The sequence below is a fragment of the Diaphorina citri genome, unplaced genomic scaffold (genome assembly GCF_000475195.1).
Source record: "Diaphorina citri unplaced genomic scaffold, Diaci psyllid genome assembly version 1.1 scaffold159, whole genome shotgun sequence".
Lineage (NCBI taxonomy): Eukaryota > Metazoa > Arthropoda > Insecta > Hemiptera > Psyllidae > Diaphorina > Diaphorina citri.
This window is the reverse complement of record NW_007377596.1, coordinates 247,813-260,412: the sequence shown is the minus strand read 5'-3', so window position 1 is coordinate 260,412 and position 12,600 is coordinate 247,813. Positions and strand designations below refer to the sequence as shown.

Genomic DNA, 12,600 nt, shown 5'->3' with positions numbered 1-12,600 from the left:
AGCATAGTGCATAGAAATCTAGCTTGAGTTTTATTATTATTATTATTATTATTATTATTATTTATTTTATTTTTTATCCAACGAATCCGGATTCAATCAGCAGGATGTCGTCCTCGTTTTGAGGGCAGATAAGGGGGGGGAAGATAACTTTGGGGACCACTTGTTCCACTATTTATTAACAGACTAATGATAACTACCCCACACTTCCTCCATAAAATATAATAAAACGTGTCATGAGAGGAAAAAAGTGCAGACAGTTCTGTACTGAAACAATACCTGGTCCATTGAGGATTCAGGTCACATCGTTACGTTGTTGATAAAATTTGGTTTGTGTCCGGACGCAAAGCTAGTGGAGTGTGTCCACTATAAAACGTGCAAGACTCGGTGTCTTAGTGGAAAGAATCCGTTGGTGTCTGAGTGGGATTCTTTAGAGTGGACGATAGTGGACATTGTGGGAGCGCCCATCGCCCAAGAAGATATGAAGATATCCATTGAAAAAGATCTTTCTTTTTTCGAATAAGGTGATTTAATACCGTTCAGGATAAAATCTGCTCGGGCGGGAATCAAACCTGCGACCTAGCGCTTACAAGGCATACGCGCTACCCTCCAATCCAACTACCTCTTCCTCGTTTTGAACATCCAACTATCGAAACTCGAAAATCTACTACAAGTCAAATGAAGCTTTGTAGGTGTTACCTCTATAAAGTGACAGCAATTCGGTTGGACAGCAAATACAGTATTAGTTCTTGTTTAAAATTTTGAGTCTCATCGGGCCGATGGGAGCCTTGTAGAGGGCCTTTTACTGAGAGAGTTACAGCTTATTGCAGAGGACGATGCTTTTTTCTCTCTATAATTTTATGGAACAAGCGAGGAGCAATATTGTCTATACTCGCACTTCGTGCTCGGGAGAGGGGCTTCGCGTGTTTTGCTACGCGGGGTTGCGTATACGGAGAGAGAGAGAGAGAGGGAGAGAAGGGCCCAAGTTTTTGGGACATGGCTCTTCATTTCCCAGGACAGGACATAGGAGAGGGAGGGAGAGAGAGTAATGTATGATGCAAGTCAGGCTTATTTCCAAGATTTCATGGAGGGGTGGGGGCAATTATTCGAAAAGTGTCTTAATGGGGAAGGGGGGGGCGTGCATGCTCCAAATTAGAGCCCAATATTTTTATTATATTCCTCCATGTAGGAGGAAAAAAATAGCCCGAGAGCCCCCCCCCCAGGCCCCCTAAATACCACCCTGATGGGAGCGCTCACCGCTCACTCAGAAAGCGGAAAATTAAAATGAGTTTTTATGACGTTAGGCGTAATAAAGTTCCGGATTTATTAGGACTTTAATATCTTCCATAAAACGCTTTAAGAATGGCCGCGGAGCTATAAATCTGACACCGCGGCAATTTCGCGCTGTTTATCCAAACGAGCGTAATATGACCCCGGCTTCGGGTACTTTGGGGTTGAAAGTTGAGAAATAATGGACCCGCACCCTGTCGCAGTGTCGCACCCGCACCTCTCAGGACTTTCCGCATTACATGTGACTTTATTATTATTGCTCATTTTCCATTGTATATCTCATTCTCTTATTTTCATTATACGGTCGAGAGGTATTGCGATAATAAAAGCTTCTTTGGGTAACATTTCAGTTAGGAATGTACCTACCAATCCTATACAATTTTAGGCCTTTGTTTCACGCTATGGGGTAGATTTTAAACGAAGTGACGATTTCGCGTTTATTTTATCTGTGTGCTTGTTTCGCTATAACGCCCAAACGTTTAATTCTAATTATGATGAAAATTGCAAGACATGTTTTAAACAAAGGAATTGGTCTCATTAAATTTTTTCCCCAACAGGGCTTTAAGGAAGCCTCGGGATCCTTCTTCCAAATAAGTTCTTCAGTTTACTAAACCAATATAGCGTACATAGTTACAAGTACATACATTTAGGAATTATAGGATATATACTCGTATATTTGCTAGAAAAAAAAAAAAAAAAAAAAAAAACACACACACGTAACGTCAGTCCCTTTACAACAAAACCAATCGAACAATACTCCAATCTACGAGAACACATAGAAAGCTAAAAAGAGCAACCTCATCTCTCATCCAATCCTCATCACCCAATACAACTCAAGTGAACTCAGGAAATAACGAGCAATCACAGAGGCAGCAGACCAAACACTCCACAAATGTTCCCGGACACCATCCAGTTTGAAGAGGCGACTCTAATGTCATTGGAGACAAAACCACCACTTGTGATGTCGAGTTTGCAAATCATTATCGACGCAGCCTGGATGCCTCTGGAAAAAAAATCTGGTGTGAACATCACACGACTTTCCTTATCCTATTACAGTAGAACCTCGATTATTTCAACTAATTGGGACCGATGGTAGTTGAAATAATCGAAAGTTGAAATAATTGAAATTCGCTACAAAACAACGAAAAAAGGACAACATTTAGATACAAAAGAACAAAATGGTTAATAAATACCCTATTTTGAACTGATTTTGGAGTTGAAATAATGGAGGTTCTACTGTAAATGATGCTTATTTGGGTGTTCCTCTACTTTGACTTTTACAATATCTCTAACCTTTTAGTCAGTACAGCTGAAAACCACCAAAAAGTGGGACCTCAAAACGCTCTAGGGACCTTAAAACTTGTTTTGGCACTTAAACTGACCATCGAAAATTTGACCCGATTACATCACTTTCCTTCCAGTACCATAAGGAAAGTAAAAAGCCGAAGAAGATACTTAAAACTTGTTTCAGCCATCCGGGAGCTCTAATGATATACTTGGGAACTGTGAATAGACGTGCAGGTAGAGTCAGGGTGTGCCGAAAGAACGCGTTTCGTTCAAAATTAAATGCAACTGAGAACTGACGTGACGGAAAGACCATAATTGTGAACAGATCTTTCCTCTAAGCATATTGCACCAGTGTGGATGCCCCGCTTTGTCGTATCTTCGGTGACTTGACATTCAGGCCAACCACTCACGGTCAGACTGTCTGAACTTAAATTACCTACTTGTACGTCCCCGTGAATAGGTGCCGGCCTAGGAATGGTATTCAATGGATTTGTAGTCTTGTGTAGCCGTATAACAATGCAGACTTCAAGCAGACTTGTAGATTTTAATACATCCTAGTTACGGTACTATGGTACCACTAGGTACGTCTGTATAGGGACGCTACTGTAGTACCAGTACTACTAGGTACGTCTGTAGAAAGAAGTACGTCCTTCAGAGGTTCCGTCGTTTATACAACTACAATTCAAATTTCAAGAGCGTTTCATGACTTTCTTCGAAGAGAGGCGGTAAAACCCCTCTGTAACCACAACCATACAATAATCATACACTGCCCTACACTCTGGGCACAATAATTTCTTTAGAAATCTCCCCCAATTCAACACATTGTACCACAATCATCTCATTTCTTTTGGGTTTGGGGGCAGTGTGGACGTTTCAGACATCGATCGACGGCTGATCGACCATGTGTGGACTTTGCTGTTCAAGGAAAAAGAAGTCTGCAAGGATACCACGTTGAATGCGTCAGTTCATTGATGTGCAAAATTGCTCGTTGTTGGTATCCAAATGGGTGACCACTTGAGCAATTCCGTGCTACTACTGTACAAAGGGGAAAAATCATTGATATCAGCAAAATCTGAACGGAACTTTAAATCTCTCTCGTTATACCTCATTATAGACCACTTGAACTCAAGTAGCTGCCCTTCTTGCTGGCTTGTGCATACAATGAGGGACGAACGAGTATTTAGGGTAGTAAGTCGGAAGAGAAGAGAGGGAAGTCAGAAAACCTTCTTCATTCAAATCTGTTCCTTATTTGTATGGAAAAATCACAAAGACGAAGAAGAAAAAGAAGAAGGAGGAGGAGGAGGAGGAGGAGAAGGAAAAAATAAGAAGAAAAACCTTTTCATCACATTTTCTTTCCTAACCTTTAAGAGAACTTTTATTTCAATCCCCATTTCTTTTCTACATCGCCATGTCTTCTGCGAAAGGTTGTTATTTTTATCAAGCACTTTAAGAATGCCTGATTCTTCTGAAGTCCTCTGATTCTTGGAACTCACTGGTGGGATTATTTGATGTAGGAATGTTGGTTAAATTGGCGAAAGAAAGAGAGAGAGAGAGAGAGAGAGGGAGAGAAGGGCCCAAGTTTTTGGGACATGGCTCTTCATTTCCCAGGACAGGACATAGGAGAGGGAGGGAGAGAGAGTAATGTATGATGCAAGTTCTACGATGTCCGTTACCTCGGAGCGGTAGATGGCGGAGAACTTGGCTATTTTCTGTCGGTAGCTGAAAGAAATGGAAGGGGAAAGCAAGAAGAATGAAGGAGAACTCAATAAAATCGTAGAAATACAAAATTGAATTGGAAATCGTAGCAAAAAACCAAAAATGTTCCGCGATTTCTTGTATGTAATGTCCAAAAAAATAACTAACTACCTTTCAGGAAAATTAGGAAATTTGGCACACGTTGATTTTATTTCATTTACACGATAGGTAACCTAGATTTGTAGAAGCTTAACTCAAATTTAGGGTTGTTTGCCCTTACACCTAAGCCTCAGAGTGGGCTTTTTCTTTACGAATAGGTAACCTAATTTACAGGTAACCTAAATATAACCTAATTTACAGGTAGGAAACCTAAGTTAACTGACGGAAAAACTTACCTGTTCTCGTTCAGAACCTTCCCTACCAATCCTATACAATTTTAGGCCTTTGTTTCACGCTATGGGGTAGATTTTAAACGAAGTGACGATTTCGCGTTTATTTTATCTGAGTGCTTGTTTCGCTATAACGCCCAAACGTTTAATTTTAATTATGATGAAAATTGCAAGACATGTTTTAAACAAAGGAATTGGTCTCATTAAAATTTTTTCCCCAACAGGGCTTTAAGGAAGCCTCGGGATCCTTCTTCCAAATAAGTTCTTCAGTTTACTAAACCACTATAGCGTACATAGTTACAAGTACATACATATAGGAATTATAGGATATATATGTATATTTGCTTTCCAACTCTATCTCCCACACACCAGCTTAACTTTCGCGAGTGAATTTTTGTCATACAAAAAGCTTAGTGTGAGCGTATTATCTAAAAAACAATACCGAAACAAATCTCTCTGGTTTTCGTTCGTACAGAATGGAAAACCATGAAATATTACAAATCCTGAAAATTTTCGAACCTTTAAATCTTCTTTTATCAGGATTAAGATTAAATATCGCTTCTCCAGAAAATAATAACAAAACATAAGTAGCTAACTATAAGATAGGGGAAAGAGAGGATTTTGAAATGGGTTGAAGTTAGGGGAATCACGGCCAAAGTGGAACACCTAGGAATTAGAATTATTTCAAAATTTGAACCTTGAAGAATGAGACAATTGAAATATGATGGTGTGTGTCTAACTGCACAATTTATGTGATTCCAATAATTAAGATTTTTATTTCATAGAAAGGAATAGACACACAAACGGTAGAACGGGAAGGAATAAATAAGTAAGAAAGGAATAGAATGGAAACAAGGAACACGATATTCGGACCTATTATTTCGTTAAAATGTTCTCTAAATAATGTAAATAACGAACCCCTCACGCGTCACCATTATCATGTAGGAACAAAAAAAATAAAAATAGGACACCATGGCTCATATAGCCCACCTTTCCCCTACATGTTTACATGTGCATGTATAATATTCAATAGGTACATTGGAAAAAGGAAGGACAAGTATAAAATACACAAGTATATGGCGGAAACTCATTATAAACTTTTGAGAATAAATATTTTCATATCGACTTATCACGAAAGTTTTTCCTCTCGTTTGGGAACACATAGCTCATTGATTTTCCCAAGAATTCTACAATAATGGGATTAGAATAAATTGGGTGAAAATTTGAAAACAAAATTGAGTTTGCCTCGTGTACTGTGTGTCTGGCCCAGAAGTTTGTCGAACCGATCATCAGAAGCTATTCAATATAATATAAAAGTTAAAAGGCTTTGGAATTTCAAAATACTGAGGATTTACCTACTTACATACGCTCATTTGCGAAAAGAGAGCGCTATCTGCAAAATTCCAACTTTTCAGGAGAGCGATTTTTCTGTTTTTTTAATGTCTAAAATTGGAATAACTCTGGATTACTTTGACGGAAAATTATGATTTTTTTGTTCAGAAGATGGGTAGTCTAACCCATCTAACCCCACGCAACGTTGCTTCACTTCAGTGATCCCTGGGGAACAAGTACGTTCAACGTGCTATAGCCGCTGGATATCCGATAAGGTAGATACAATAATGGGATTAGAATAAATTGGGTGAAAATTTGAAAACAAAATTGAGTTTGCCTCGTGTACTGTGTGTCTGGCCCAGAAGTTTTCGATCATCACAAGTTGTTCCATTTAGTTGTAAGGCTTTGGAATTTCAAAATGCCGAGGAATTACTTACCTACATAGTTACCTACATAATTATGTAGATAGGACAATTCTCCAAAGTTGTATATTGTCCATTTTTTTTTTTTTAAAGAATAACTTTCGACCTTCTATCATGTTCTTTTTCGGGCGTCATTCCATCCCTCCGATTCAAAGCCAGTGCCAAATGCCTAGATTGTCACCCTTCTTCTAACCACACGCAATATTGCTTACGCTGCTTAGTGGTCCATAGGGAACTAGTACCTACGTACTATGGCCCCTGGATATACGATAATCTATCTTTTCCTAGGTTATTGCACTGTTACCCACTGTTTTAATTAGTGAAGAACACCAGAACACTCTTTGAAGAACATCAGGAGGTTGGAGAACATCAAAACACTTTTTGTCATTGCAAAATTCTGAAAGTTGAAACAATAATGTAAAATTCTCCTGCTAAAACAAAGGATAGGCCCACATCGAAGTCAAAACCGGGCCAGCCTATTTGGTGTTCCATAAATCACTGGAACCTTTTCAACAGGAACATATTTTCACCACAGAGGAAGACGAGTTTATCCTCCCCCACTCAGAGCCACGCCCATTCTGGTCAAACGCCAAATTTGCAACCCCGAAACTTGACGCGACAATGGAGGGAAAAATTTTTCATTAAGAAACAAAAGATTATTTTTTACTTTCTACTTTCAAGGTATTTTTTTTTCTTTTTAAAGAGAGATTTGTCTGAAATTTTCAAAGTTCAGGGAACTCTTTTCTTCTGAGATCAAAGATTGTTAGTTTATAATGGTTGAGGAGGACTCTAAAGCAATAGTCTGTTATTTAAAACAATAAATGAAATCATAGGAAGGTACTTACTTAATAAATAAGAAGTAGGCATAATCGTTCAAAAGTTGCCTCGTGCTTCTTCATACATCATCAAACCCAATTGACACATACCTAATTTTTTTTAACAATAAATAATAAGCAGAAAATCTGCGTTTCCACTCACTCACACCATGAGAGGTACAAGTGTAGTCTTTTCCCAGGGATGACTGCTACTCAGATTTTCCATTTGGTAACAACGAGTTCAGTTTCTAACTTTTTATCTTTTATTCCTTTTATTCTCCATCACAATAATAACTTTTATATTACATAAACACCTTCAGATCTGACCCCGTTGCATTTACGTGACATCCAACACATTTGATTCAAGTTTATAGCGGGTACTTTTTGCACTTTTATGTTTAAATAATATGATGTTTGCCTTAGTTTTATTATTTTATTCCTTTTCCATCTAATCTACAGGATGGGGCAGTATGCAGAGGAAAAGGTTTGAAAAAGAATAGGTATCATCACGGTTTTCAGGTTTGATCTATGATTTGCCATAAGCTAGACAGGTGTGTTCAAACGTAGTCGACTGACGAGGTGACTCGATGTTGTCGAGGCAGTGTGGACGTTTCAGACATCGATCGACGGCTGATCGACTATGTGTGGACTTTGCTGTTCAAGGAAAAAGAAGTCTGCAAGGATAGCACGTTGAATGCGTCAGTTCATTGAAGTGCAAAATTGCTCGTTGTTGGTATCCAAATGGGTGACCATTTGAGCAATTCCGTGTCTTTTCAAGGCTTATCTATCTTTTCAAGGCCTATCTATCTTTTCAAGGCCCCATCCAGACCGGAGATGAATGTAAATAGGTGGGTGGCTAGTAACCAAATGCAGGATGAAAAAAGGCCAATCTTATTATTCGTACCAAATAACAGCTCATCACGTTTTTCAACGAACAGAGTTGGGGCAGCTTTGCGCCTCTGCGCGCTGTTGTGGTGGGCAGATGTGTACCTACCTTAATGAGAATCTCACCAAAGAAACAAATACAATTGTAATGTTGTACCATACAATTGATACATGCCCCATCCAGACCGGAGATGAATGTAAATAGGTGGGTGGCTAGTAACCAAATGCAGGATGAAAAAAGGCCAATCTTATTATTCGTACAGCTCATCACGTTTTTCAACGAACAGAGTTGGGGCAGCTTTGCGCCTCTGCGCGCTGTTCCGGTGGGCAGATGTGTACCTACCTTGATGAGAATCTTACCAAAGAAACAAATACAATTGTAATGTTGTACCATACAATTGATACACCCTGTAGGTAAACATTTCCCTTATGTTTGCCATAAGCTGGGAGAGTGCCATATAAAATTTTACAACATCTGCAAACATTGGATTCGAATCTTCTATGATTATGATTAGAAAAGTGAGAGGTAAGAAATAAGGAGAACGTGCTTAGATGAATAGAAAGCCTCATAGAGGAAAGGTTGAAGGAAACTGAGAAAAGAGGGTAACAGACAAAAGGGACAATTAGGTCATCTCGTTATGGTGTCCAAGTTTGGTGCATGAGAAGAGATTTGAAAAAATGTCCAAAAATGCAATGCCAAACTGACCAACATGAAGACAAAATGAGGCTAAAGGTAGGGAGGTAAAACTGGGGTCTAGAGAGAATCAGGTACACCATTTTTTCTTTCTTCTGATAATGCCTGGGTATTCTGTACCCCAGGGTCTATAATGTCATTTTATCCTTGAAGGTGTGTCCAAACATAGTCGACCGGCCGTCGATCAAAGTCCGTCAACTATGTGTGGCATTGTGGACACACCTTGAGAATGCTTGGATACTGTCCTGGTATACTCTTCGAACATGCTTATTCTGAATTTCTGACTGTAGCATAAGATTTACAGACGCCAGCCTTAGTTGGTCTTCTTACTTCGACTCGCTCCGTTTTTCCCGCTTTTCCTTAACGCCATCACGAGCCAAAAGACCACGGCATACAGGACGTACGCACTTCCACCCAACCCGAGTCCAACTGAGAAAAGAGGGTAACAGACAAAAGGGACAATTAGGTCATCTCGTTATGGTGTCCAAGTTTGGTGCATGAGAAGAGATTTGAAAAAAAAATGTCCAAAAATGCAATGCCAAACTGACCAACATGAAGACAAAATGAAGCTAAAGGTAGGTAAAACTGGGGTCTTGAGAGAATCAGGTACACCATTTTTTCTTTCTTCTGATAACGCCTGGGTATTCTTTACCCCAGGGCCCAGGGTCTATAATGTCATTTTATCCTTGAAGGTGTGTCCAAACATAGTCGACCGGCCGTCGATCGAAGTCCGTCAACTATGTGTGGCATTGTGGACACACCTTGAGAATGCTTGGATACTGTCCTGGTATACTCTTCGAACATGCTTATTCTGAATTTCTGACTGTAGCATAAGATTTACAGACGCCAGCCTTAGTTGGTCTTCTTACTTCGACTCACTCTGTTTTTCCCGCTTTTCCTCAACGCCATCAAGAGCCAAAAGACCACGGCATACAGGACGTACGCACTTCCACCCAACCCGAGTCCAATCTGTAGCATAAGATTTACAGACGCCAGCCTTAGTTGGTCTTCTTACTTCGACTCGCTCCGTTTTTCCCGCTTTTCCTTAACGCCATCAAGAGCCAAAAGACCACGGCATACAGGACGTACGCACTTCCACCCAACCCGAGTCCAATGACCAGCAGGACATCGAGGTTCAAATATTGGTACCAAGTCAGTCTTGTGGAGGCAGTTCTGAGATGGTGGGCTCCGTTGTGTCTGACCACGTACTCAATGTAGAACATGGTTCTCTCTACGATGTCCGTTACCTCGGAGCGGTAGATGGCGGAGAACTTGGCTATTTTCTGTCGGTAGCTGAAAGAAAGGGAAGGAGAACTCAATAAAATCGTAGAAATACTAACATTGAATGGGAAATCGTAGCAAAAAACTAAAAATGTTCCGCGATTTCTTGTACGTAATGTCCAAAAAATAACTAACTACCTTTCAGGAAAATTAGGAAATTTGGCACACGTTGATTTTCTTTCATTTACACGATAGGTGACCTAGATTTGTAAAAGCTTAACCCAAATTTTAGGGTTGTTTGTCCCTACACCCAAGCCTCAGAGTGGCCTTTTTCTGTACGAATAGGTAACCTAATTTACAGGTAACCTAAATATAACCTAATTTACAGGTAGGAAACCCAAGTTAACCGACGGAAAAACTTACCCAAAGTTCCTCGACAAATTTCAAGGGCGTTGGAAAACAATTTTAAAAATTTCAAACAATTTATGGAGTATTTCTTTCACGCTTATGACCTCAAGTTTTGGTCTTTGGTTTCTTTGACATGCTCACAGAGCTCTATCAAAAAACACCTATATTGTTGGCTTTAGTTGTAAAAGTGGAGGAGGAGAATAAGAAGGATAAGATGAACAAAGAGAGGAAGAAGAGTAAGAAGAAAGTGGGAAAAAATAACAACAAGAAAAAATAGAAATACCTAATGGGTATGTATACGTACATTAACTTTTTTACTTTCTATTTCATCAGAAGCTATTCAATATAATATAAAAGTTAAAAGGCTTTGGAATTTCAAAATACTGAGGATTTACCTACTTACATACGCTCATTTGCAAAAAGAGAGCGCTATCTGCAAAATTCCAACTTTTCAGGAGAGCGATTTTTCTGTTTTTTAATGTCTAAAATTGGAATAACTTTGGATTTTGGGGTCTAGAGAGAATATACCCATAACTCAAAAACGCGTTATTGTCACTGATGCCCCTCTTTTCGCAAATTAGCGATTATGTATGTACACAGACTTCTAGTAGGTATTTTTAAATTTCAGGCGGAATCCCATTCCTGTGATTTAAAGCCAGGAGCACTCTGTTGCCTAGATGGTCACCCATCTAACCACACGCAACGTTGCTTCACTTCAGTGATCCCTGGGGAACAAGTACGTTCAACGAGCTATAGCCGCTGGATATCCGATAAGGTAGTCTATCTTTTCCTAGGTTATTGCACTGTTACCCAAATACCCACTGTTTTAAATACTTTTAATTAAAACATCAGAACACTTTGAAGAACATCGATCTTTTCCTAGGTTATTGCACTGTTACCCACTGTTTTAATTAGTGAAGAACACCAGAACACTCTTTGAAGAACATCAGGAGGTTGGAGAACATCAAAACACTTTTTGTCATTGCAAAATTCTGAAAGTTGAAACAATAATGTAAAATTCTCCTGCTAAAACAAAGCATAGGCAAAACCGGGCCAGCCTATTTGGTGTTCCATAAATCACTGGAACCTTTTCAACAGGAACATATTTTCACCACAGAGGAAGACGAGTTTATCCTCCCCCACTCAGAGCCACGCCCATTCTGGTCAAACGCCAAATTTGCAACCCCGAAACTTGACGCGACAATGGAGGGAAAAATTTTTCATTAAGAAACAAAAGATTATTTTTTACTTTCTACTTTCAAGGTAGAAACTTGACGCGACAATGGAGGGAAAAATTTTTCATTAAGAAACAAAAGATTATTTTTTACTTTCTACTTTCAAGGTATTTTTTTTTTCTTTTTAAAGAGAGATTTGTCTGAAATTTTCAAAGTTCAGGGAACTCTTTTCTTCTGAGATCAAAGATTGTTAGTTTATAATGGTTGAGGAGGACTCTAAAGCAATAGTCTGTTATTTAAAACAATAAATGAAATCATAGGAAGGTACTTACTTAATAAATAAGAAGTAGGCATAATCGTTCAAAAGTTGCCTCGTGCTTCTTCATACATCATCAAACCCAATTGACACATACCTAATTTTTTTTAACAATAAATAATAAGCAGAAAATCTGCGTTTCCACTCACTCACACCATGAGAGGTACAAGTGTAGTCTTTTCCCAGGGATGACTGCTACTCAGATTTTCCATTTGGTAACAACGAGTTCAGTTTCTAACTTTTTATCTTTTATTCCCTATGCTCAACATAGACAAAAATTTGTAATTGTTTTTCGATTGCAAATGTTTCAACGGGTTACTTTTTGGTGTTCTCGTGTTGACCCAACACCTAAATGGGAAGTATTGAAGTATTGTGTCTCTTCTCGCCCATCTGATGAGAAGCATACAACGGGATGGGCATGCTATGACTCAGACCACAGCTGTTTCAACGGGTTACTTTTTGGTGTTCTCGTGTTGACCCAGCACCTAAATGGGAAGTATTGTGTCTCTTCTCGCCCATCTGATGAGAAGCATACAACGGGATGGGCATGCTATGACTCAGACCACACTCTGCTACACTCCGTAGCAGTTGTTTCATTACTACGAAATAAAAACGGTGGTGAAACACTCATACCAACACCTTTTCTGGGTTCTTTTTCCAGGTTAGGAACGTCT

At 39.2% G+C, this 12,600-nt stretch overlaps 1 protein-coding gene across 1 annotated transcript in view; it reads right to left on the bottom strand.

Annotated features, from left to right (window-relative positions):
- Positions 1-2,012: 2,012 nt before the first annotated feature.
- The window catches only part of LOC103505256 (UDP-glucuronosyltransferase 2B7-like), a 32,070-nt gene continuing 21,482 nt past the window's right edge, over positions 2,013-12,600 (bottom strand). The window contains exons 12-13 of the mRNA XM_017442344.2: positions 9,686-9,730; positions 2,013-2,290 (exon numbers count right to left, since the gene is read on the bottom strand). Coding sequence (XP_017297833.2) covers positions 2,222-2,290; positions 9,686-9,730 — 114 coding nt within the window. The 3' untranslated portion in view covers positions 2,013-2,221. The remainder of the gene's footprint in view (positions 2,291-9,685; positions 9,731-12,600) is intronic.